The 22774-nt window shown below is 40.1% G+C and overlaps 1 protein-coding gene across 1 annotated transcript in view; it reads left to right on the forward strand.

Annotated features, from left to right (window-relative positions):
- The window catches only part of LOC126235022 (calcitonin gene-related peptide type 1 receptor-like), a 178869-nt gene that overhangs the window by 38136 nt on the left and 117959 nt on the right, over positions 1-22774 (forward strand). The window contains exon 3 of the mRNA XM_049943758.1: positions 14680-14753. Coding sequence (XP_049799715.1) covers positions 14680-14753 — 74 coding nt within the window. The remainder of the gene's footprint in view (positions 1-14679; positions 14754-22774) is intronic.

The following is a 22774-nucleotide window of genomic DNA, read 5'->3' on the forward strand; positions in this document are numbered from 1 at the left end:
AAACATTGCGGTACCACAACATCACTTCCTCTAGTCTTCATTGTTGGCATTAAGATGGCACGTAACCTTCTCCAGGCATTTCCCGAACGCGCGGATCGCCATAGTGTATAGCGTGGTTCATCATTCCAAATCAGTCGATTCCAGTTATCCACTGTCCAGTGGTGTTGCTCTTTGTACCACCTCAGTACAGAAATGTTTGGCTTATGAGGAGTTGCTCTAACGCTGTACCCCATCCTTTGTCACTCTGCAGAATCATTGTGCTGGCTGCATTGTTAGCAGCACACTGGAACTGACGAGTAATTCCTAGCCCTGATTTGATGCCAGTATTTACAAACCTTCGAAATGCTCAACGGATCCTGTGCGTCAGTATAAGAGATCAGAGCATGATTCTAGTTTAGCTTTCGTTATCCCTTGGTTGTTCCATTTCACAATCACTTCATCAACAATCGACCTCGGTAGCTTTGTAAGAGTTAAAATGTCCCTGACGGAACTGATACTCAGATGACATCCAACGATTAGTCCACATTCGAAGACATGAGCTGTCCTGATGAAGGCATTCTACTGTTATTTCTTCTCTACTGACAACACAGTACTGTGCCCCTCCTTTTTTTTATTTTGGTGGGTCCGCCTCTCGTGACATCTGGTGGTCACTTCGGCGTTTCATAGAAGTTTTCGGATAGTTTGCATCCAATAGTACATTTCGAGCCTTGGAGTACGTAATTTGTGAAGCCATATTTAGGACAAACTATTCTTTAATATGACTATGGACGCCGCGCGGGGTAGTCGTGCTGTGTAGGTGTCTTGTCACGGTCCGGGCGGCTCTCGCCATAGGAGGTTCGAGTCCTCTCTCGGGCATTGGTGTGTGTGTTGTCCTTAGAGTAAGTTAGTTTAAGGTAGATTAAGTAGAGCGTAAGCTTAGGGACCGATGACCTCAGCAGTTTGCTCCCATAAGACCTTACCACAAATTTCCAAATGTAATGTCTATGGACAGTGTGCCCCGTACACCGGACATGCTCCAATCTCGTTTCGTCTAGACCAGTCACCTGTTCTGTAACTCTTCAGCTGTATCCGACCACAAATTTCTCCATTATATTCTCGGGAGTCATCTACAATCATTTGCTTTTGAGGCCACAGCTGACAGGGACATCACACTGATTGCCCATGTTTGAGGCGCCTGTGGACGGTTTCGAAATGCACCGAGAGTAATAAGGGCCTTAGAATCTCGTACGCCAATGTTGCAGTTACAAACAATGAAGTTTTTGTAATTTTTGTAGGTGATGCAAGTACAGGAATAGCAACGGGTGTAGTACCCGCACTGAAAGAGCAGCTAACCAAATATACAAAAACAGCAACAGGTGGTACATCACAAATGAATTATCATTGAATTTGGATAAGGCTCAGTACAATCAGTTAATAGTTCACACAGACGGTAGAAAAATGTAAAATAGCTTTCTGAAATAATTAACTAGTAGAAGTAGAAAGTGTTAAGGGGAGTTAGAACGGAAAGTGAATATATATATATATATATATATATATATATATATATATATATATATATATATAAACTCACATGGGAAGTATTTTATTTGGTTTCTTAAATATAATGTACACTCGTTGAAAACATTAAAATTTTTACATGCGTCACTTCAAGATCTAATAAAATTGGAAATTTTTTATATAGAAGGCTGTGGATTGCTGTGTTATAAATGTTAAATTACGTGTATGTATTGGTAGCACTATCAATAACAGTATCGTGTCGTTTCATAGTATAAACACAAGTTGTATGTCGAAGTGCTAACGTTTTCCCGAGGAAAAGTGACGAATAAATTGGTAAATCTCTCAAAAAGTAAAGAATGACGCCAGAAGGAAGTGTTTTTCAGAAACGTAGGTTTCATGGTAGTAGTTTTGCGAATGAAGGGAAACATTGTGTTCAACGTGTGGGGTGTGAAGTTACAGACAATGAAATACAGGCAAACTCGTCAGTATCCAGAGAAACACCCATTAGTGCTTCGAAGATCAAAATGAAACGTTGTGATAGTTTTCTCAAAACGAAAGTGATGTAAATGGTAGGTTATGTTATATTCTGATAGATTTACAAATCCTAACAAGGGTGTTAGGTGTACGTGTGTGTTGTAAAATATGTGGAGGGCCAGTTAGTTTAAATGAAGATAGTGAGGTATCATGTGAACTAGCCAGGAAACTTATCATTCATTGTGCCAGTTGTAAATATACTTATTCATTTTGGAACTCTGATAAGTGAAAAGATAATTATTTTGAAGTAAATGTTAGGTGCTTTTATGGATTGAGAGCTATTGACAAAGGACACACTGCAGCAGAAACAATGTGTGCCATGATGAATATGGCACACCCACCTTGTAAAATCGACAAGCATGCAGGATTTATTGGAGCTGCTGTGGAATTTGTTACATGTGAGTCAATGAAGGGTTCTGCAAACGAAGAGTTTGAAATAAATGATAGTATGACTGACATACCAGTAGCTTTTGATGGCACTTGGCGGAAGCGCGGTAACAGTTCTAAGAATTCTGTTGCTATGGTGACCAGTGTGTATACGAAAAACGTAACAGATTTCCAGATTTTAACCGAAACATTGTTATAAGTGTAAATCGTGGCATGAAGAAGGGCATATCTGTGACAGAAATTACGAAGGAACAAGTGCTGGTATGGAGGCCTCTGCAGCTATTGAATTTTTTAGTCGATCTGTGAACGAAAGGAAAGTGTGTTACACTAAGTTCTTAGGTGATGGAGACTCGAAAGCATATAACAGTGTAGTAGCCGCTCAGCCTTACGGTGAGAAGATTATCACAAAACTGGAATGTGTTGCTCAAGTCCTGAAGAGGATGGGCACCAGGCTGAGGAATTTGAAACAAAGTTTGAGAGACAAGAAACTTTCTGATGGTAAAACCATAAGAGGCAGGCTGACAGACAAAATGATTGATGAACTACAGCAGTATTATAGGAAGTCCATTAGAAATAGTACTTAGGATTTGTTGAAAATGAAGCAGGCAGTATGGGCTACCTTCTTCCACAGACTGTCAACTGATGAAAAACCAGTACACCACCTTTACCCTCCTGGACCTGATTCATGGTGCAATTACCGGAACGCCCAGTACTCAAACAGTTCAGCTATAAACATTCCATCCCAGCAGCAGTCATGGATATCATAAAACCTATTTACAGGGACCTGGCAAATCCCGAATTACTGAAGAAGTGAGTGCATGGTCAGCCTCCAAATCCCAATTAGTCGTTCAATAATCTTGACTCGCTTACCAAAAAATGTTTTGTTGGAATGAAGACACTAAAGTGAGGGGTCAGTGATGCTGTTATTGCCTTTAATGAAGGCAACATTGGTATGGTGAAAGTGCTACAGCACATGGGAATTAATCCTGGAGCAAACTGCGACAGAGAACTTGAACACATGGACAAAGTTGACATTGATAAAGCAGAGTATGCAGCACAGTTGGCCACTACGGAGTCCAGAAAGAAGAAAAAACTTGGAAAAAGATCAAGAGTATGGTAGACAGTGTGGTGCAGGGTGCTTCTGAGTGACTAAAAATAAAAAATTAAGCGTATGTTGAGTTACAGTCTTTTGATACTTTAGAAGCCGTTCTTGAAAATTTAAATTTTCTATAGCATTTCTCCCTAAATCTCAGAAACCATTTCGAGTAGAGTATTCAGATTTTAGGGAGTAATAACATAAATATCCTGAGTCTACTGAACTAAAAGAAGAACATAATGTTATGTTTAATTAAAATTATTAACATAATGTACAAAAAAGTACACAGAATTTTAACTGTGTAGTTAAAAAATTGTATTTCCGAAAGCAGTTGCTGAAATGCAATTACTGTATTTCAGTAGACTCAGAACATACAGTTTAATGTCCTTTAAAAGTTTCATGTCAATGACTACAGTGGTTCTTGAAATACAGGGAAGCCAAGCCACTAAATTTAACATTGTCGGGATAGAGCGTTCCAACTCCCCTTAAGTATTTGGGCTACCGATATATCTCAGATGTACTTGCAAAGCTCACTGCCTGGAATTAATGATGCACTTACGTTTGCCATAAGTATTATCACTGATATGTGATTTAAAAATGAATAAACTAATTCATTCTGCAAGTTTACGTTCAGTAAGAAATCATGCATCTCTTTGGAGGAAACGCAACTTACAGGGACAGTATTTTCAAAATACAGAATCATGTATCAAATGAAACTGGTTCCAAAGACCTTTCCAAGTCTCTTGGCTTTCGTACAAACTTTCATTTTTTGCTTCAATCCGAATACGTGCTTACAGAAGTGTGTATCTGGCATTAATTCCAAGAACACCCTGCAGAGATCTTTTCAACAAATTTGGTATGTTAAACTACTTCTCAATATATTTATTCGTTAATTCTGTTTCTCTTTTAGATATTTGCCTATTTTCTCAAAGAAGCAATGAGAACCGTGAATGTAACACAAGGACCAAAAACATCCTCTGCAAATTCATGCGATCAATAAGCCAGAAGAAAGGCAAACCTCTATTTGAAGTATTTGTAGATCTAGACAAAGATTTTGACAATGGCGAATGAAATACACGCTTTGAAATTCAGAAGGTAGCAAGGGTTAAAATACAGTGAACAAAAAGTTGTCTGCAACTTGTACAGAATGCATACTTCAATTTTAAGAGTCAAAGGGCATGAAAGGAACGGGGTAGTTCACGAGGGAGTGAAACGTTTATGTAGCCACTCCAGTATGTCATTCAGTTCATACACTGAGAAAACAGTGCAGGCAACCAAGGAGAGATTTGGAAATGGAATTGAAGGTCAGGGTGAAGAAATGAAAACTTTGATGCTTGCCGATTACGTTGTAATTCTATGAGAGACGGCGAAGGAGTTCGATGATCAGTTAAGAGGAATGGATTGCGGTGAAAAGAACTTATAACGTGAATATGAACGAAAGTAAAACAACGGAGTTAAATCAGGTGATTCAGATAGAATAGGAAATGAGATATTAAAGGTGGCCTATAAGTTTTGTTAGTTTGAGCAGCAAAAGAATTGACGAAGTAAAGAGGATATAAAACGTAGACTGGCAATGACAAGAAAACCGGTATTGACAAAGAGATATTTGTTGGCATCAAGTATAAAATTAAGTCTTTTCGAAAAGCATTTGCCTGGAGTACATCTTTGTAAAGAAGGACAACTTGGACAATAAGAATTTCAGACAAGAAGAGAATATGCATGTTTTTGGATAAGGTCCGTCTTTAGCAAAACACAATTTTTTGTTTTTTAACCCAAACATGTTTCACTGCAGTCGCAGCATCTACAGTGGACTTTTATTTTCCATCTTTTTACCACATGGTGTGGTTTTTCTGATGTGTGTGCAAAAAGACGGTCGCTGTTGCAACACAACACATCAGAAAAACCACACCATGTGGTAAAAAGATGGAAAATAAAAGTCCACTGTAGATGCTGCAACTGCAGTGAAACATGTTTGGGTTAAAAAACAAAAAAATGTGTTTTGCTAAAGGCGGGCCCTATCCAAAAACATACATAATGTTAAAGCAAACGCGTGAGAAAATAGCTTCAACCCCAAGATGATTAAGAAGAGAATAGCTGCTTTTGAAATGGGATGCCGCAAAAGAATACTTAAAATGAAATGGGTTGACCGAATAACTAAAGTGGAGGTAGTGAATCGATCCAGGGTAAAAATTATGGTCCATCTTGTACATTAACGGGGAGGGAACGGGAGGGGGGGGGGGTTGGTTGGGGATAGCTCATAGGACATATTCTGAGGCTTCAAGGAATCGTCAGTTCGCTTTTGAAAAATGTAGAGGAAGACTAAGGGATAAATACAATTAGCAGAGTTAAAATGCATTTATGTTGCAGTAGATATGCAGAGATGAAGTACAGTGTAGCGGAGAGAGATCGATGAAACCAGTCTTCGAAGTGAAGACTACGTGAACAACAACATTAGAACAGAAGGAATTCAGATAAGGGGATACATACTTATCCAACAACCTGCTGTAATACATTAAATTCCCTGTAGGTAAAGTGATGGTGGTTGAAATGATATTTGGAACTGAAATTCCTATGGAACAACTACTTGTGTGAATAGTATCTCCAAACAAACTGATAAAATTCAATGTTTTACCTTGTTTTATAATTATATTTAGCAATTCAGTATTTTGGTTTTTAGTAATGTTAAGTCTTTACAATTAACAGCGCTTAAATTAAGTATAAATCTTTGACTTCTTTCTAGATTCTGTAGACCGATGTGTGGGAAAGGACTAAAGTACAGTAATGCAGTTAGGCATTCTGGATCTTGGTAGTCGTTTTTCTCGAGCAAAGTGTGCGAAATGTTGCGTTCTGTCAGTGCTGTGTGCCATGTAACACTTACTGACGTTTACAATAACGTGACGGCTAGTGTCTGTGGGGATCTAGAGCACGTGGTAATGGTAGAAGTTTTTGGAGAACAGATAAAAAATCGTTTCCATATGTCAGCTTCATGAAGACACATGCAGCACTTCTTCACCGATTCTTCACAAACAGACACAATTGTGTGACTTATTACTATGTACACTACAGCTGACAAAACTAAGCTGGCTACGTAGTTTACTTTAACTGCCATGTAGCACAATTAAACTACTACCTAACAGAGACACTGGAAGAAGCTCATTGAAGTAGGGGGTTGTACGAAATCCTATGCGTCATTGGCTGAGGAACGGGCAAAATGACACCTACCACACGAGGTAATTTTATTGGATAATCGGTCTTTTCACTGGTTCGATGAAGTCTGCCACGATTTCCTGTACTGTAAAATATTCTTCATCCAGGAGGAGCACTTACACGCAGCGAACTGTTTCTTGTTGGACGTTTTCCAATGTCAACCTTCCTTTTAACATAAGTCCTGTAATCCTGTCCCTTCTTCTAAACAGTCCCACACATTCCTTTCCTTACAGTTCAATGGAGATCCACCTTATCCCATATTTGTCCACTCAGTTCTCAACGTCACGTCTCAAACGCTTCGATTCTCTTCCTGCGCTCCAGATGTACATTCTCAGAAGGCCCATGTTGATACGAGTGGACTTGGTTCAACGAGAAATGCTATCTCTGACTCCGCTAGTCTGTTCCTTATATCCTACTGCTTCGTACAATATACTTTGTCATCCCAAGATTAGCCTAGTACGTGCTCCCCATTTTGATTGTTAACTTCATCGCTAATATAACTTCTTCTATTCCTCATTACTTTTATTTTCTTTATTAACATACCCTCGTTCAAATGACAATAAAAACTGTAACAAGATTCAAAGCCTATAACTATTTGCTGTAAAAATTTCACGTAACATAATTTTAAATAACAATAAACGTAGATTACGTATTACTTTCCGACCCACTCTCATACTCTCGGTCGAATGTACCAAATTTTTATGTATATGTACATTAAAAGTGGGTGGAAAGAAAAGTTATCACTAAAATAATGACAAGCATCATACATTGCCAGAAGGAATTTGTAATAATATATAGGGTGTACATAAGTCTGGGAACACTGGGTGTACATGAAGTCGGGAAACACTTTCAATTATTTATTGCACAAGAACCAAACATTGTACAGATATCATACATATATCATTTTGCAGAGACACCCTGAAATTTTTTTTTTCGTTTATACCGCTACAGCGTAGTTTGGTAAGTTCATGGGTACCTGAACACGGAGCTGCCGCATCAATGGATAGGCCGTGCTACAGAAGAGGACAGCTGTTTCATGAAATGGCCTCCCCGATCACCAGATCTCACTCCGTGTGACTTTTTTCTGTGGGGACTCATCAAAGATCTGGTGTATGTACCGCCTCTACCACCTGATGTAGCAGAGCTCCGGGAGAGAATACGGGAAGCGACTGCCACAGTCGACAATGCCACGCTGGGTCGGGTATGGCAAGAATTCGATTACCATATTGACGTCTGCCAGGTCACTCATGAATCGCATATCGAATTTTTGTAAAAAAAAATACTTTCAGAGTTTCACTTCAAAATGCGATATGTATGACATCTGTACAATGTTTAGTTCTTGTGCAGTAAATAATGGAAAGTGTTTCCGGACTTTATGTACACTCTGTATATTTTTAGTAATATAAGAAAGGAAGGAAGACGACGCACCATAACAGAAATATCCGAATGCAGTGAAAATCGGGAAATGTGATGTATAGCACAGACAAACAAATGATTACAATTTCAGAAAAAGTCGATGATTTATTCAAGAAAGAGAGCTTCAGAAACAGAGCAAGTCAATAAGACGTTAGCCGTCCAGGGTGGCCGATCGGTTCTAGGCGCTACAGTCTGGAACCGCGCGACCGCTACGGTCGCAGGTTCGAATCCTGCCTCGGGCATGGATGTGTGTGATGTCCTTAGGTTAGTTAGGTTGAAGTAGTTCTATGTTCTAGGGGACAGATGACCAAAGTAGCTAAGTCCCATAGTGCTCAGAGCTCTGAGAACTATGGGACATAACTACTTTGGTCATCTGTCCCCTAGAATTTAGAACTACTTAAACCATTTGAATAAGACGTTAGCTCACCTCTAGCCCTCTTACAAGCAGTTATTCGGCTTGGCATTGATTAATACAGTTGTTTGATCCCCTTCTGAGGGATATCGTGCCAAATTCTGCCTAACTCGCGCGTTCGATCGTCAAAATCCCGGGATGGTTGGACTACCCTGCCCATAACGCTCTGAAAGTTCTCAACTGGGGAGAGATCCGGTGACGTTGCTGGTCAAGGTAGGGTACGGCAAGCACGGAGACAAGCTGTAGAAACTCTTGCCGTGTTCATGGCGTCGGCGTCTGCGTCTTTGACCTGAAATCTCACTGTCAGGGGTAGAATTGTCTTCAGTGATGAGGCACGCTTCGAAGTGAGCCCCGATGACCACGGAAGACGTATCCTGAAATGTCCTGGACAGCAGTGGAGTAGCAACCTGACTTTCTTTACTTTCGCCAGCCATATGGCCCGACAGCCCGGAGTAATGGTCTGGGGTGGCATTTCATTTCATAGCAGGACCCCTTTGGTTGCCATACGTTCCACCCTTACAGCACAGTGGTACGTCGACGATATTCTACGCTCCGGTTTGTTGCCCTTCGTGACAAGCCATCCTGGGATTACATTTCAGGACGATAATGCCCGTCCGCAGACGGCAAGTGTTCGTACTGCCCGTACTTGTCTTCGCGCTTGCAAACCCTACCTTGGCAAGCAGACCCCCCCGATCGCCTAGTTGAGAAGGTTTTGAGCACTATGGGTAGAGCCCTCCAACCAACTCGGGATTTTGACGATCTAACGCTCCAGTTAGGCAGAACATGGCTCGGTATCCCTTAGGAGGTCATCAACTATATTAATCAGTGCCAATCCGAATAAATGTTTGCATAATGGCCAGAGGTGAACCAACAAATTATTAATTTGCTCCGTTAGTAAAAACTTTCCCTTGAATAAATCATCCAGTTTTTCTGAAACTGTGAACTTTTGTCTCTGTGCATCACATCTACCAATCCCCTTCCCATTAGGATAATTCTTTCGTGGTGCGGCGTTTTTTTCTTAGAGTGTGTTTTCCAATTCAGTGCGGACCTCATCTCTTCACGACAGTGTAAGCAGTTTCTACACAGCCCTATTACATGATTAAATGAAAATTATGTACACACTGAGAAATTGATAATTACGTTGCACCGGGGCTCAAAACACTCACCATTTATCCCAGCGCTTTGCTGTGATGCTTTCCGTTCTCATTCCCGCTTTTGTTTTCGACACTCATGCACTGAGTTCTAAGTAATTGTTTTGTAACTAAACAGGGCAGCGAAATTAATTCCGCTGGGCTATATTTTGAAATGAAACAATGTTTATTGCGAAGTTCAGTGTTTAGTTGCATTTGCCTCTGCCTACATTTGATACGCAAGGCTCTGCCAACAGCTTCACATAAACGCGCCAGGTACTGACATCACCACAAATTATAATAAATACGTGATTGTAAATTTTAATACCGTCATATTATGCAATCCTACAGTGCATGTTAATAAGAGATCACCAATCCGCGTAAAGAACAAAGTCGCGCTGAATTATTCACAGTACATACTACAATGATAAAGTGGCATTTTTTTTTTTACACACGGCGTTGATATGAATGAAATATTCATTTCTTGCATTATTACAAATTGTACAATAAAATAAACCGTCTGCCAAACTATTTTGGTTATTAGACTGTATAAAGTAATCGTGATCAACGTAACTCATATCAGTGGATAAATTGAAAAAAAAAAATTATGGCCAACCCAAATTCGTGTGCAGCTGGCAAAGGCTTGTTAAGAGTACGGTTTCTCATTTACACTTGATAATGAATGACCATGCATTAAAAGTGAATCTAATTGTTGACGCCATATATACAACAAAAATAGAGGTACTGTACATTTTACATAAACGATTTATCAGGTAGGGTCGGCATCACTGTCAGACTGCTTGCTGACTATGCTTTTGTCTACAAGATGATCTTAAGGAAATGCAGAAAAAAATGGCCAAATTTCCATTTGGTATAAATAACGGCAGATCTCCTTAAGTGTACATAAAGATAGTCCCTGTAACAAAGAGAAAGAACCGAAAATATAGCCCAAAGTTAACTGCGATCATCTGGAACAGATCATAGAAATAATCAGGGTTAGGACTAAAAAGCAGTAGACATAAAACCTGTATTAGGGAAGATGAATTGAAGACAAAGGTTTGTTACAAGGCTTCTGGAAAAGTGGTGTGCCTCTGTGAAGTAAAACACATTCCAGGTGCTGGTGCGACCAGTTCTAAAGTATTGCTCCTTTGTGTGGAGTCAGTATGAAGTAGGTGCGACAGCAAACATTGAACGAATTAGAAGACACCCTGTTATGATCTTAACTGGGCAGTACGTCCCTCATGAAAACGAAACACGAATGCTCGGAGAACTTAAACTGACATCTTCGAAAGAAAGGCGAAGCTATTCTGTCGGCGTTCTGATGTTAAAATTAGAGCTTCAATATTCCAAAAAAAGCATTTCTATCTAAAGAATACGTCTCTCCACAATAAAACTGGGCAATTTCTTCCTTGCCCTTGCATTCTTCCATGAGCTTTCAGGGAACTATGGGCATGTAATCAAACGTAATCGCTCAAAGAGCATTTGTTTGTCGTCAGATTGTGACCAGAAGTATCTCAGATCTCCTCATTCTTGGTACCAAAGACGAATTTACACTGCAAGGATACTGCACGTATTTTTATGCCAGATTACCTGTATTGTTATATAGTGTATGCAAACATGTTCGTTTTGCATTCTAGATCAAAAAATCTTGTGGCTTCTCCATTATCCAAATAATAAAAATAATAACGATTCTAATTTGAATGTGAAGGTACTATCCTCTCACGACGGGAGCTGAATGGTAACAGAGCGCGGTTTCGATGCACAGACATCTGAGTTATGGGCCCAGCATGCTTCCACCTCCAGCTCCCAATCATAAAGGCATACGAGCGTCACACTATGTGGGACGGCACTATCCCATCAGTGTTGGTGCTGTCTTCAAAACTCCCACTGACGGCCTCAGCGCAGGCTGCACGCACTTTGTTAGTAACTACCTTGTTCGGCGCAAACACGGGGGGAACTTAGGGGTCAGCTGACTGCCATCGATGCAGCAGTCAAGAGTCTCTTCTTTGGAACAGCAAGCAACCAGGATTGATCATCTGGAGTGACTGCCGAGACTGTCGGGACGCCGCCACGTTGGACCAACTGTTTAGACTTGTCATCAACTGACTGTTTTGGAGGAAGACCTTGTACAATGTGAGAGCACTTGTGTGTCTTGGGGCCACATGTTATTGTTCAGTTGCTGATTCTTTTATGAAGATAGTTATTTTGATATCAGTCAGCCATTTGAAATTTGTACAAATTTGCTTAATTTGCCTGAGGCAGTGCTCACGTACTTTATGTAACTGTGTTTAATTCGCTGCTTGCCAGTGGGTATAAGGTTTATTCACATGCGTGTTATTCATTATTGGTCAGCAGATAGTAGATTCCTGTAGGTTGTTTATTGTGGTGTTGGACAGCAGGGATGATGGTAACGTTAGTTATTGTATATTTTGGCACGTTCCCCTTTGGTGGATAATAGTTACTACGGTGTGAAATCAATTTGTTGGTTTGGTATTTTGTGCTGGAGGTACTAGGGGGCACGTGCGAGTGTGTGATACATGATCTCAATTTGTTTTTAAGGTAGTGCAAGGACAGATGATTCCATTTAAAATAAATTCATTGAAAACGTAAATCTGTTATTCTGGAGACCGCTGTTCAAGCTGAAGGCTGAGCAGTGAGAATCATTGGAAGTTGTATTTTGTAAAACTGTGCTGGTATTTTAATTGCGGGTGGACAGTAAGTTGAGTTTCTTTAAATGATTGACTTAACTGTAAATGAGACCTGGGAGGACACCCGTTGGGAGTGGTACTGTCATCTAGGTTTTTAAGTGTAAATTAATGATTTTTTTAAATTTGTGCACACCTCTCAAATCAACACCACCACTCCAAATCCTAGTTCCGCTACACCAAATCATGAAATACACATTTCATTTACATTTTCCCTAAGTGCTACTGTCTTTATATCTTTATCAGTATTACACTCTGGTGTATATTATTACACACGTGCATTTACACATTGATCATAAACATCTAAATACGACAGGTACCGTTATGTGTTTAGTTTTGGTAGTCCGAGAGTTACTTGATTATCACTCTGATTGACAATGCGCCTATTGTAGCTACACACAGTGGAATGAAATGGTTGAAAGCCCCAACTGACGTTCAATGTGTAGTACAGAACGCATGAGCTGGAGGTGATGCGTAGTAGCTTAGATAGGTAGGTGACAGTCCACTAATGCATAGTTTTGGAGATGCGCAGTTCGTGTTAGATATATGTTCTGTTACTTTGTCAATTAAGGCGAATTAATAAGGGAGACTGATCGTTGAGCCAAGTTCCAAGTTAAGCTTTACGTTTCCCCAAATTTACTGAGCAGAGATGGATTATAATTCTGAAGAAGGAAAAACCACGCCACCTCCAACAGCATCAAGTCCAATATACTAATGTGGTGTTCGGAGAAACCAAATGTTCACTGAGTAGAATCATCAGTAAGTCATCAGTATGGAAGTTCGGGCTAATAACGTTTTCTAAAGAAAACGGCGTAACCCTGGAGATCTACACGTAGCGGTGGATCACTGTCAATGGTGCGTCACAGTCATGTTGTTGTTGTTGTGGTCTTCAGTCCTGAGACTGGTTTGATGCAGCTCTCCATGCTACTCTATCCTGTGCAAGCTTCTTCATCTCCCAGTACCTACTGCAACCTACATCCTTCTGAATCTGCTTAGTGTATTCATCTCTTGGTCTTCCTCTACGATTTTTACCCTCCACGCTGCTCTCCAATGCAAAATTTGTGATACCTGATGTCTGAGAACATGTCCTACCAACCGGTCCCTTCTTCTCTTCAATTCTATTCAGTACCTCCTCATTAGTTATGTGATCTACCCATCTAATCTTCAGCATTCTTCTGTAGCACCACATTTCGAAAGCTTCTATTCTATTCGTGTCCAAACTATTTATCGTCCATGTTCCATACGTGGCTGCACTCCATAGAAATACTTTCAGAAACGACTTCCTGATACTTAAATCTATACTCGATGTTAACAAATTTCTCTTCTTCAGAAACGCTTTCCTTTCCATTGCCAGTCTACATTTTATATCTTCTCTACTTCGACCATCGTCAGTTATTTTGCTCCCCAAATAGCAAAACTCATTTACTACTTTAAGCGTCTCATTTCTTAATCTAATTCCCTCATCATCACTCAACTTAATTCGACTACATTCCATTACCCTCGTTTTGCTTTAGTTGATGTTCATCTTATACCCTCCTTTCAAGACACTGTCCATTCCGTTCAACTGCTCTTCCAAGTCCTTAGCTGTCTCTGACAAAATAACTCAAAAATCGGATGTAGTGGCCTAGTGGTAAAGTGCATATGTTAAAACAGGAAGTTGACGACTCTCAGACAAATTCTTTTCTACAGGAATGCACGAACTGTGTGCGCTTTGTCGATTTTTTAATGATCAAGGAGATTGTGTTGAATAGTGACACACTTTTGATTGGCACGTCCTCGATTATTACTATTTTTATACGAGGGGTAGATTGTGTCGCAGAAGAATGCAATCATATTGTTTTATTATTTTACGAACAAAACAGTTTACGTCGTGTATGTCATGTTACTGTGATTAACGATTCCGGCCGAATAGATCTCCTTCAAATCTAAAATTAGTATCTAGGAGACTGACATTACCATATGAGCAACGAGAGACTCATATCAAAATAGACATCCCGTTTTTGTTTCATTTTCATTCCAATCTTGTTCGCTACAGCGCGTCCAGAGGCCCACATGCATTTTCGTTTTCTCACACGATCACACCTCACACCAGTGTCTGGGGTATATCCACAGTTTCCACGCCAGGTATTCAGCAAAGCACCTTCTGTTGTCTCGGATCCTGCCCCACAACAGCGATACGTCAGCAAATCACAAACGCTGATCCTTTTTTTTTAAAAAAAAGAAGAGAAAAAAACATGAAGCCAGATAATTACTGTTTTTGCAGTGGAAACAAATTGCCCCTTTTACTCTTTACAGGATGAAGGTGGTGCTTGCTTTCATGGATCACGCAGTATGTGTAAACTTCATTCCAGTGAATGATGACATATTGCGTATTTTGTGTGGCACACACAAGCGACAAACATTCGCAGCAACGTGTCATTATCATTAATTCTGGAGATTCGTAGCCCTAGCTGGAAGGATTACGTAGCTTTCATAAATTTGATGTCAGATGATTTCTGCTGCGATGTAATTTCTACAAAATGCAAAAATGGTTCAAATGACCCTGAGCACTATGGGACTTAACTTCTGAGGTCAGCCGGCCGGAGTAGCCGTGCGGTTCTAGGCGCTACAGTCTGGAGCCGAGCGACCGCTACGTCGCAGGTTCGAATCCTGCCTCAGGCATGGATGTGTGTGATGTCCTTAGGTTAGTTAGGTTTAATTAGTCCTACGTTCTAGGCGACTGATGACCTCAGAAGTTAAGTCGCATAGTGCTCAGAGCCATTTGAACCTTTTTTTTCTGAGGTCATCAGTCCCCTAGAACTTAGAACACCTTCGGAATCGTGTCACAGATTTTTCATTGTGGAGCGAAACTCAGTGCTCACTTATTCCCTGTATACCGCTGTGTTATAGGGGTATACTCAGCAAAACTGTTGTCATCAGTATTTCGATAAACTACCGCTAAACTACGTGTGGGCATGTTATTCTGAAGCGTGCAACCCCAGATCACGTAAGAAACAGATTGACCGTCCTTACGGCGGAACAGGCAACCGTAAAAATAGTTTTCCCGTCGATCAACAGATGTGGCAGGCGACGCTACAACGCTAACTGACCTGTCCATGTCGCGGAATTCGCAACGCTGTATCGTCGGTGACGTGAATGACGCTGCTTTGCGTTCGGCTAGAGCGCTGCGCGCGAAATGCATTCGGCACACTGCTGACTGTAGCTCATGATCGGCTGTGGTTTTTCCCGAGTTTTCAATCTAAGAATGTAGATTAGCTCCTGTAATTCTACAAACCAAGTTTATTTCTCACAATCATATGCGAAATGAAATAAATGAAAAGTAACACACAAACATTTCTCCCGAGTTACTGTTCAAATGCAGACTGTATTGCAGTCGCAAGGGTTTTACACTCGCCTTCCATGCCGTCTATTTCCTCTTTGCTATACAGCTCTTCTGATACGGTTTATGGTGGTAAAAAAGATCTCCACGTGAAGGTTAACACTAGAAAGTTTTCAAAATGCGCACTCGGTTATGATGCGAATTAATGCTGGACATATTTCAGTGCCAGTCATTTCAAATTTAAATTCTTTTGCTTTGCATGTAACTTATCGTAAATGATATAAGAGTGGCACAAAACGATGAATTTTGGATTGTTGTTGAAAGAGGGCTGCAAACGCGGTAATATACAAGTGAAAGCGTGTTTTTCGAGCATATTTTGGCGGTGTCAACTTTGAAGAGCCACAGACGGCAAACCATAATTATGTTAAAAATTTACTTTGTACAGTTTATAGACAACCCGCAAATATTCGCAACAGGCGTACGCTTTTATCTGCAACACAGTTATTACTGGGGATATCCACACTCGCGCAGACCTGTTACTATAAGTAGTGTTGTTTTCAAGTGAAAGCTGTTTGAGGATTATTAGCGCACAGATTAAAAAAAATTAAAATAGGCAGCGTCTATAGTTTGCATGTTATGCTCGTTCTCTTCTATTCTCCTCCTTTAAAAAAATGGTTCAAATGGCTCTGAGCACTACGGGACTTAACATCTATGGTCAACAGTCCCCTAGAACTACTTAAGCCTAACTAACCTAAGGACAGCACACAACACCCAGACATCACGAGGCAGAGAAAATCCCTGACCCCGCCGGGAATCGAACCCGGGAACCCGGGCGTAGGAAGCGAGAACGCTACCGCACGACCACGAGATGCGGGCTCCTCCTTTCATTCCAGTATAAACGCTTGTTCACAAGCATAAACGAATGGCAGTGAACATTGGCGAATTATCTATTGAATACTCGTTTGCAGCGGTGTAAACGAGGCTTTACACTCGTTCAATTCGTTCGCTCTAGTATATACCAGGATTTAGAGGGACCGATGATCTAGCAGTTAGATGACGACTATTATTCATTTATTTCACTATTGCGATTTCAGCTCAAGAGCCATTTTCAAGTACCAAGGGAAAGGTCTTGTAAGGTAATGCTTCTTAAATTGTTTACCAAATGTTACCACACTATGCTTTGCATTTTGTTATCCATATGTTATATTGCTTTCAGTTTTCACATTGCACACAAAAATGCCTCTACACCCAAAATTACGATAGTGAAGTGAATAAACAGTTTTAATTAAGTCCAAATCGCAGCAAATATTTCATTTAAAAATTATATGATATGATTCTTGTACAGGAAGGGCTGCCACGTTATATCGAATATAACATCGACAAAATTTAAATAGGATTGAATGCTTATGGCTCTTTATTAATACTTACTCGTAACTAATTTATTGATTTACCTGAATTTAAAAGCCACTCGCGTAACCTTTCTATATCTTTGACGGGAAAACCGAACATTTTTAGTTCAGGATTTGTTCGTCTACTTCTTCCACAGTCGATATACTCGTAGGTCCTCGGTATGACGACTCGATCCACTACCACCGGTATGTCAGAAACAGCTGTACTTCACAGACGTCAAATTGTGGAAAGCTGCACGCGTTCGGCCGATGTTGCCACATATTTCACAGAATGGAGTGCCATCTAGTGGTTGATTCCAGAAGTAAGGGTGTGACGCTGTTGCCGCCTGGTGGCCGTTCCCTGACAAGAGTTGCCTGCTAGACCAAGCGATCGGGCAATCTGTTTCTTACGTGATCTGGGGTGCAACGTTACCTTATGAATACTCTTCTGAGTAGCTTCCCCAATCACCATTCCAGGTGGGCAAACCAGTTGTGACTTTACCTCATGCTGCCCGTGGCTTACGTAACTGGACTATGCACGACTCTGTTTAAAAGGAATACTCGAGAATATCGTAAGGTCAAGCCGCACACGTCTGCTTTGATGCCCAGTAAGTAGCTAAGGCGCTACAAGTAACAGCCTGTAGCTGTGGCTCTGAAGTCAAATAGTTTATCATTGGCTATAATTGCGAATTAAGAAAATGAACAGAATTATTAAGTAAAAGAAAAATTAAGAATAAATAAAAGGGGCTTTATTCTAACGTCAGTAACTGATGTAGCTGTCTTCGGAGAATTCTGTTCAATAATATTTATTCCAGAAAGTAAACATTAAGCAAACAGAAACGCTAATCAGTTATAATACAGACAGAAATTAAATTGAGTAAAGCTGCATTGAGAGCGATACGAGAACGGTAGCAAAATCCTGAACTCAAATAGTCATAAAACACACGTGAGAACTAAGTCCATTTGGTGATCTTAATACATGAAACGTTCGCCAGCTCAAAATAATGCACAGTTCAGTATGTCAATTTACATAACACCACACGAGAGATAATGAGTAGAAACTTCTATTCTTTCTAGTCCCTGTTTCATAACGCAAGTGGATAAGTTAGAGTTATGCATTGCAACGCATCCATACCTCGCAAAAATTACTGTCCCTCGAAAACTTAGTCTTGTAGCTGCCATTCACTAGAATCAGTCACCTACACGGATGTTGCATTGTCTTCTTCCAGAACTCAATGTGCAAAGTGTCTTCTTCAAGATTTCAACGTAAAATGTTCGAATCGCTCACTTGAGTGCACTAGACGAAAACAGTCCATCATCACTTGACGCCAATAGTATTCCGCCACTCTCTGCATCTCCATTGGCCGAGGGCCTTCCCCACCAAAAATATATCGTTCTTATGTTCTACAGACTCGTTCTGACTCAATTTTACTACATTCTACTCCAAGCTAACTTATTATAACAATAATTAAATAAAGAGTTATTATAATCTTTCGGTCACACAGAGACCATTCACAACAAATATAAATAACAGTTTGCTCATACACTATGTGACCAAAAGTATCCTGGCTGAAAATGAGTTACAAGTTCGTGGCACCCTCCTTCGGTAATTCTGGAATTCAGTATGGTGTTGGCCCACCATTAGTCTTAATGACAGCTTCCACTCTCGGAGCCATACGTTCAATTAGGTGCTGAAAGGTTTTTTGGGGAATGACAGCCCATTCTTCACGGACTGCTGCACTGAGCAGAGGTATCGATGTGGGTCGGTGATGCCTGGCACGAAGGCGGCGTTCGAAAAGATCTCAAAGATATTCTATAGGATTCAGGTCAGGACTATGTGCAGACCAGTCCATTACAGGTATGTTATTGTCGTCCAACCACTCCGTCACAGGCCGTACAGTATGAACAGATGCTCGATAGTGTTGAAACATGCAGTCTCCAACCCGAATTACTCTTCAACAGTGTATAGCGTCGGTTCTTGGAAAAAGTAATGTTAAATCAACTTACCGATATGTAACTACAATGGAAGCGCTATACATACTCATAGAATTTTAATTATTATTATTTCTGTATCATAGTATATAAGAAAAAGATTTCTTTGTTTTACGCTCTTGTCTTCTTTGTCTTCCTGGTCTTGTTGGTTCTTATGTCCTATATGACGGTCGCATAGAGATCACAGTCTGTAAATAATCAATATAATTATCTGTAGCGTTATTATCAATTTTGTCAAATATATATGCAATTATTTATGGTAGAATGTGTTTCTTGTTGGTAGCAGAAAGTACCTTCTCTGACCCATGATTCATTTACGTAATAATTAAATGTTGCCCTGGTCATTTTGTGTTAGTTAACTGTTGTAGCGATGCCATTAATGATAAAATGATAAAAACGCTTTTAATACTCATTTCTTGCAAGAAGTATTAAAGATAATAATATTAATAACTACAGAATGGTTTGTGATATCTTCCATTTCATTTTTTAGACCAGACGTACAGTTTTATGAATAATAATTTTCATTAATGTATACGCTGCCATTGCATATAGGCAGCATCAAGCCTCACAGAAAAAGAAATAATTAAGCAGTTATTTAACTGGTCTATCGCGTAACATAAAATAAAGTATCCTTTTTTTTAAATCCATCGTGAGTAAGACGGATGTCTTCACGTTGGAACACGTATGATATTTTTGGCGATTTCGCCCTGAGAAACAATTAGTTGTGGCTTTTTTGCAACATAAAAAGAGAACTTTTAACAAAACATTTTCGTTTCCAATTATCAGAATAATTTATTTCATTCTCTTATGAAAGAAGGTTACGCGATAAGAGGGAAGCAAGAAGGTGCTTAAATCATCGATGTAGGCCTGTGCTGTTATAGTGCAACGCAAAACAACAAGGTGTGCAAGCACCTCCATGGAAAACACGACCACACCATAACACCACCGGCTCCGAATTTTACTGTTGGCACTACATATGCTGACAGATGACGTTCACCGGGCATTCGCCATACCCACACCCTGCCATCGGATGGCCACATTGTGTACCGTAATTCGTCACTCCACACAACGTTTTTCCACTGTTCAATCTCCACGGTTTACGCTCCATACACCAAGCGAGGCGTCGTTTGGCATTTACCGGCGTGATGTGTGGCTTATGAGCAGCCGCTCGACCACGATATCCAAGTTTTCTCTCCTCCCGCCTAACTGTCCTAGTACTTGCAGTGGATCCTGATGCAGTTTGGAATTCCTGTGTGATGGCCTGGATAGATGTCTGCCTATTACACAAGAAGACCCTCTTCAACTGTCGGCGGTCTCTGTAAGTCAATAGACGAGGACTGCCTGTACACTTTTGTGCTGTACGTGTCCCTTCACGTTTCCACTTCACTTTTACACCGGACATAGGGATGTTTAGGAGTGTGGAAGTCTCGCGTACAGTCGTATGACACAAATGACACCCAATCACCTGACCTCGTTCGATGTCCGTGAGTTCCGATGTCTACTGACTACTGAGGTCGCTGATACGCAGTACCTAGCAGCACACTGCACCTAATATGAGAAACGTATGTATTTGGGTGTGTCCGGTTACTTTTGATCACATAGTGTATATAAATAAATTCATCCGTGAGCGACATCACGTTAAACGACAACAGATTGTCGCTAACCTCCCTTCCACAAGGCCGTGTCGTATACGATGTTTAGCTGAAAAAAATTATTTTCTCCTTATAAATCAGATTCATCTGGTTTACACACATAAATACATGTTAGAGATGATACGGATATTTACAAAATGTATAAATTTTGTTTAATTAGAAACTAACTGGTTTTCTTGTTTACAAAACTACAACTTTGTTGATTTCGGAAGAACTTTTTATTTTTAAGAACAGGTTTTTATTTGTATTTATTTAGTCATGTGCATTACGGACAAATCACTCTCTAGTGTTCCCACAAACATTTTTTTTTTTTTTTTGCACTTGGTGCGCAGGTGGTTCCCTCTTCCATTCATTTTCCATCCGCAAAAGGAACATTTTCCTGGCCTGTCTGCTGCTCAACGAGTTAGTGACGGTGCATCTATAGGCATTTGTATTCCTAGGATGTTGCATATTTCTTCTCTCAGTGTTTTGCTGATGTGGGGATTTGTCATCCTGTTCTTCATGTGTGATTTAACCAGTGCAAAAGGATATTTCGTCAAAAACCCTTCACTACAACTGTTGCTTTTATGTTGTTGCGGTATTTTTAGATTGTAGATTGCACAGGCATTTATTGCTGATGCATCTAAAATGCCAAAGAAGTGTCACAGAGGCCGACGATTTGTCAGTCTTTTGGCAGATTTTGCATGACATAATTTATCAAAAACATTAATGCCCCCTTCATTAAAGTTATAAGATTTGACTACGGTAGGTTTTGGGTAGATGTGCTCAATTTCGGATGTGGAGTGGTTGGATGATACGAAGACTACAGTTTTATTTTCTTCAGACAGAAAGAAACAAGCATCTTCATATCATCGTATAGAAATTTTGAAGAATTCTTATTATGTCCTTCGGCATTTATCATGGATGGAGGAAGTTCTTTTTTGTTCTCTTGTAGTGTATCGACTAAAATCAGCTTTCTTTTATTCAATTTTTCAACTAATTCACAAGAGGAGATATCGTTGTCGGTCGTCATTTCTCTCTTGGTTCTGTTAAGTATTTAGAAAATACTGTGTCATCCCATCACAAAAATACAGTGATCATGAGACAATATTTATCTAGTTTTTGGGATACATACATACGAAAAGGCATCTTCCCATAAAGCTCAAAAGGTCCCATCAGTAATGACGTATTCTGAATGGCTGTAGTATTCGAATTATTTCAACTAACATTTTCCACAATTCCCAAAATGCTGAAAAATTATCGCTTTCTTTTCCAAGATCCCTTGTAACTTTTTTATCAAAATGTACTGCACTCAGCAGAAATTCAAATCCATTTTTGTCATCGTGCGTCGAAACAGAGATAGGCCATAAATGTGAGAAAATATGTCCTTCAGAGTCAGTCCAGAAATTTTAGGGGCCCAAATATGGGCAACAGGCCTATAATAGCCGGGCCACTTCTGCCGATGTACCTTCGTGTAGACTGGTACGCCATTACTCTTCGTAGGAGTATTTCACCAATGCGTTAATCATTCCATCAGTGATAAATAGCAAAAATATTTTACTGTCTTCAACAGGACCTTTCCCCTACCTGTACTTCCTGGATAATGGGTAATTATGTTTTTTCGTGGAATATAGACTTCAAGAAGAATATAATAATTCCAATCCCAAAGAAAGCAGGTGTTGACAGATGTGAAAATTACCGAACTATCAGTTTAATAAGTCACAGCTGCAAAATACTAATGCGAATTCTTTACAGACGAATGGAAAAACTGGTAGAAGCCAACCTCGGGGAAGATCAGTTTGGATTCCGTAGAAATGTTGGAACACGTCAGACAATACTGACCCTACCACTTATCTTAGAAGAAAGATTAAGGAAAGGCAAACCTACGTTTCTAGTATTTGTAGACTTAGAGAAAGCTTTTGACAATGTTGACTGGAAGACTCTCTTTCAAATTCTGAAGGTGGCAGGGGTAAAATACAGGGAGCGAAAGGCTATTTACAATTTGTACAGAAACCAGATGGCAGTCATAAGAGTCGAGGGACATGAAAGGGAAGTAGTGG

This window comes from Schistocerca nitens, chromosome 2, assembly GCF_023898315.1.
Source record: "Schistocerca nitens isolate TAMUIC-IGC-003100 chromosome 2, iqSchNite1.1, whole genome shotgun sequence".
NCBI classification, from domain to species: domain Eukaryota; kingdom Metazoa; phylum Arthropoda; class Insecta; order Orthoptera; family Acrididae; genus Schistocerca; species Schistocerca nitens.